General features: G+C 38.1%; 1 protein-coding gene across 1 annotated transcript; it reads left to right on the top strand.

Annotated features, from left to right (window-relative positions):
* The first annotated feature begins 1,896 nt into the window (after positions 1-1,896).
* On the top strand, positions 1,897-2,598 carry LOC145095963 (uncharacterized). The gene is made up of 2 exons (XM_079033762.1): positions 1,897-2,331; positions 2,446-2,598. The coding sequence occupies exons 1-2, from the start codon at positions 1,897-1,899 to the stop codon at positions 2,596-2,598; spliced, it is 588 nt and encodes a 195-aa protein (XP_078889888.1).
* The last annotated feature ends 784 nt before the right edge of the window (positions 2,599-3,382 follow it).

Raw genomic sequence — 3,382 nt, 5'->3', positions numbered from 1 at the left:
AAATTAATAAATTTATTATTTGTGGGTTGAAAATCCTATATGCTCACCAGGCTCCTAAGCCTGACCCACTCAGCTTTCTGTATTACAGGTAGTGGACCCAGAGCATAGTTGGATGATGATGAGGGATTTTTGGATTATAGACCACTAGATGTAAATATCTGTTGTAAGGCTTATAGTGTACTATTTATGCTTTTGGTTTGTATCAGAACATGACATCCCAAGATTTTGTTATATAATGAAAATATATTTCTTTAAGAAATGCTTTGATAAATTTTTATTATATTTGTTTTGTGAATAAATTCCACAACATCTTTTGGAAAAATACTCTGATTTTATTATAAAAGCATAAACTAAATCGGTCTTTTCTGGCCGAGAAAAATGGGGATGTCAAAGTTGGTAACAGAGCATTAGTTTAAGCGATCTAGGAATTTATAGGATTTTTGGACTTAAACTTAGAATGCTAAGCGATGATCGTGAGATGAGTGTCTACCATCTTTTAGACACGAGCACTAGTATATTTTAGGAAAGATGCCTAAAATACTTTTATGTGCTAAAGGCTATATGTTTTCCATATATTCCATTATTTGTTCGGATCTATGGTCTTTTGCCGACCAGATCTGGAAACCTTATGTGTTTAGGATTCTAAGCGTACGACTACGATATTAGAACCAGCATGTAAACGTTTCGGAGTAATATGGAGATTTTAAATATCTATAGTAAATAAGGATCTAATTCACCTTATTTGGTATATAGGTTATAATGGCAATAACTCGAAGTGGAGCTGGAAATGCAAATAGAAACCAGCATCCTAACCCTAAGTGATGGAACAGGTGCCTATAGCAGGAGCTGCACCAGAACCCATCACCATGGTTGGAGTACAAGCCATGATTCAGGCAATGATGGCTGAACAAAGGGAGGAAATGAGGAAAATATTGCTAAACAACAGGAGTGAACCTTCAATTCCTGTTAAACAACCTGAATTAAACGACAGACAGTCAGAGGAAGGAAATTACAGTCGTACTGTCAGTTAACTGGAACCCACAGTGGCAGAAAGGAATAACCCGGAAATGGAAATCAATAGTGATGGGCATATATATAAGAATTTCTTGGGCGCCAAACCGCCAAGTCTTGCCGGAAGACCAAAACTGTTGTGATTATGGACCGGATCTCCGAAATGGAGATGGTATTTGAAAGCTGTAACTGTAGCGACAAGCAAAAAACTGTTTTTGTGGTCAGAAAACTGAAGACCATAGTTTTAAGTTGTTGGAAGTTATTGGCAGACACGATACCACATGGAGAAGCCCTGAAAATGTCTTGGGAAATGTTCTTAAAGCAGTTAAAAATGCAGTACTGTTTAGAGATAGATCTGATAGATCTAAACAATGAATTTCAGAACTTGAAGAAAGGGAAAATGAGCATAGACGACTAGCTACTACGTTTACCAAAAAGATGAAAATATTTCCATATTTAGTGCCAACTGAACTCTAAAAAATTGAGAGGTTCGCAAACGGACTGCCAACCGACTTTGGCCCAACGGTCAAGATGGCAGCTACTATGAAGACAGCAGTCCGAGCAGCTAAAAATGTGGAAACCCAGTTAAAGGAAAGGGGTCAAGAGAGGGAAGAGGTTGGTGAGAAAATAAAGTTTAACGGATCATCGAGGTCCAATAAGAAAATTATATTCTCGAAATCTGATTCGAGAGGAAGAAGAGACGAAGAAAAATGTTGTGATAAATGTAAGAAGAAACATGTTAGGAAAAGTGGCGAGGAGGTCACTTGTTTTAAATATGGAAAGTAAGGGGACTACGCCAGCGAGTGCACAACCAACAAAAGGGTGTGCTATGGATGCCACGAAGAAGGGCACATTTTGAAGGATTGCCCGAAGAAGATAGTGGCCATGAAGCCTAATCTCCCACCAAAGCCAAAAGCCAGAGCTTTCCAAATGACACTGGAAGCCGTAAAGGATGCAACGGATGTCGCTTTAGGTACCTTTCTTGTGAAAGGATTGCCTGCCAATTTTTTGTTTGATTCCGGAGTAAATTACTCCTTCATATCACATAAAATTGGTAAAAGACAAGCATTGCCTATAGAAAAGCTATATGATGCCCTAATTGTAGAAGTTTCTAGTGGCAAATTCATACCTATTAGTGATTATATTAAGAACATTATCATTGAACTAAATGGAAATGAATTCCAAGAAAAGTTGTTACCCATCAAGTTAAATGTTTTCAACATCGTTCTGGGGATGGATTGGCTTAGTGCCAATAATGACGAAATACTATGCAAGAAAAAGATAGTAAGCGTAAACCTTCCTGGAAAGGAATCGTTTATGGTATATGGATATAAGCGTAGAGTAAATTCTGGAATCATTTCCCTAATGAAAGCCAGAAAATGTTTATATAAAGGATGCACCTCATACTTGGCATTCGTGATCGATGTTATGAAGGGGAAAAAGGATATGCAAAGTATACCACTGGTGTGTGAATATCCGGAAGTTTTTCCCGAAAATCTTTCTGGATTTCCCCCTGTTAGACAAGTGGAGTTTAGAATAGACTTGTTACCAAGAACAACACCGATAGAAAAAGCCCCAAGTCGATAGCACTAACAGAGATGAAGGAGCTTATGACGCAATTTCAGGAGAGTTTGGACAATGGTTTAATTAGACCTAGTTCATCACCCTGGGGAGCTTCGGTGTTATTCATGAAGAAGAAAGATGGGAGCATGAGAATGTGCATAGATTACAGAGAGTTGAACAAGGCAACAATAAAGAACAAGTACCCGTTGCAAAGGATTGAGGACATGTTTGATCATTTTCAAGGTTCGGGTTATTTCTCAAAGATCGATCTTAGGTCAGGATATCATCAGCTAAAGGTAGGAAAGCAGGATATTGAGAAGACTGCATTTAGAACAAGATATGGACTCTACGAGTTTTTGGTTATGTTCTTTGGACTAACCAATGCTCCAGCAGCCTTCATGGATTTAATGAACAGAGTTTGCAAACCATTCCTAGATAAATTTGTGATAGTTTTCATAGATGACATTTTGATTTACTCGAAAATCTAGGAGGCTCATGGCAGACACTTGCGAGAAGTGTTAGAAGTATTAAAAAATGAGAAGTTGTATGAAAAGCTCTCCAAATGTGATTTTTGGATTCAAGAAGTCCAATTTTTGGGTCATGTAGTTAACCAACAAGGGATTATGGTTGGCCTAGCTAAGATTGAAGCTATAACAAAGTGGGAACGACCAAAGAGTCCTACGGAGATCCGAAGCTTTCTAGGATTAGCTGGATATTATCAAAGATTTATCTAAGGCTTTTCTTTGATAGTTGCTCCATTGGCAGCTTTGACCCACAAGGGAACTACTTATGCTTGGAGTGAGAAGCA

This window comes from Lactuca serriola, chromosome 3 (assembly GCF_051521515.1).
Source record: "Lactuca serriola cultivar US96UC23 chromosome 3, Lser_US96UC23_V15, whole genome shotgun sequence".
In the NCBI taxonomy this organism is placed as follows: domain Eukaryota; kingdom Viridiplantae; phylum Streptophyta; class Magnoliopsida; order Asterales; family Asteraceae; genus Lactuca; species Lactuca serriola.
Note: the sequence above shows the minus strand (reverse complement) of the source record. Positions and strands in the feature narration are given on the sequence as shown.

Coding starts and splice junctions, on each gene's coding strand:
- LOC145095963 (XM_079033762.1), top strand. CDS start 1,897: ATGAAGCCTAATCTCCCACCAAAGCCAAAAGCCAGAGCTTTCCAAATG. Junction 2,332..2,445: donor CTGGAAAGGAATCGTTTATG/GTATATGGATAT, acceptor GATGTTATGAAG/GGGAAAAAGGATATGCAAAG.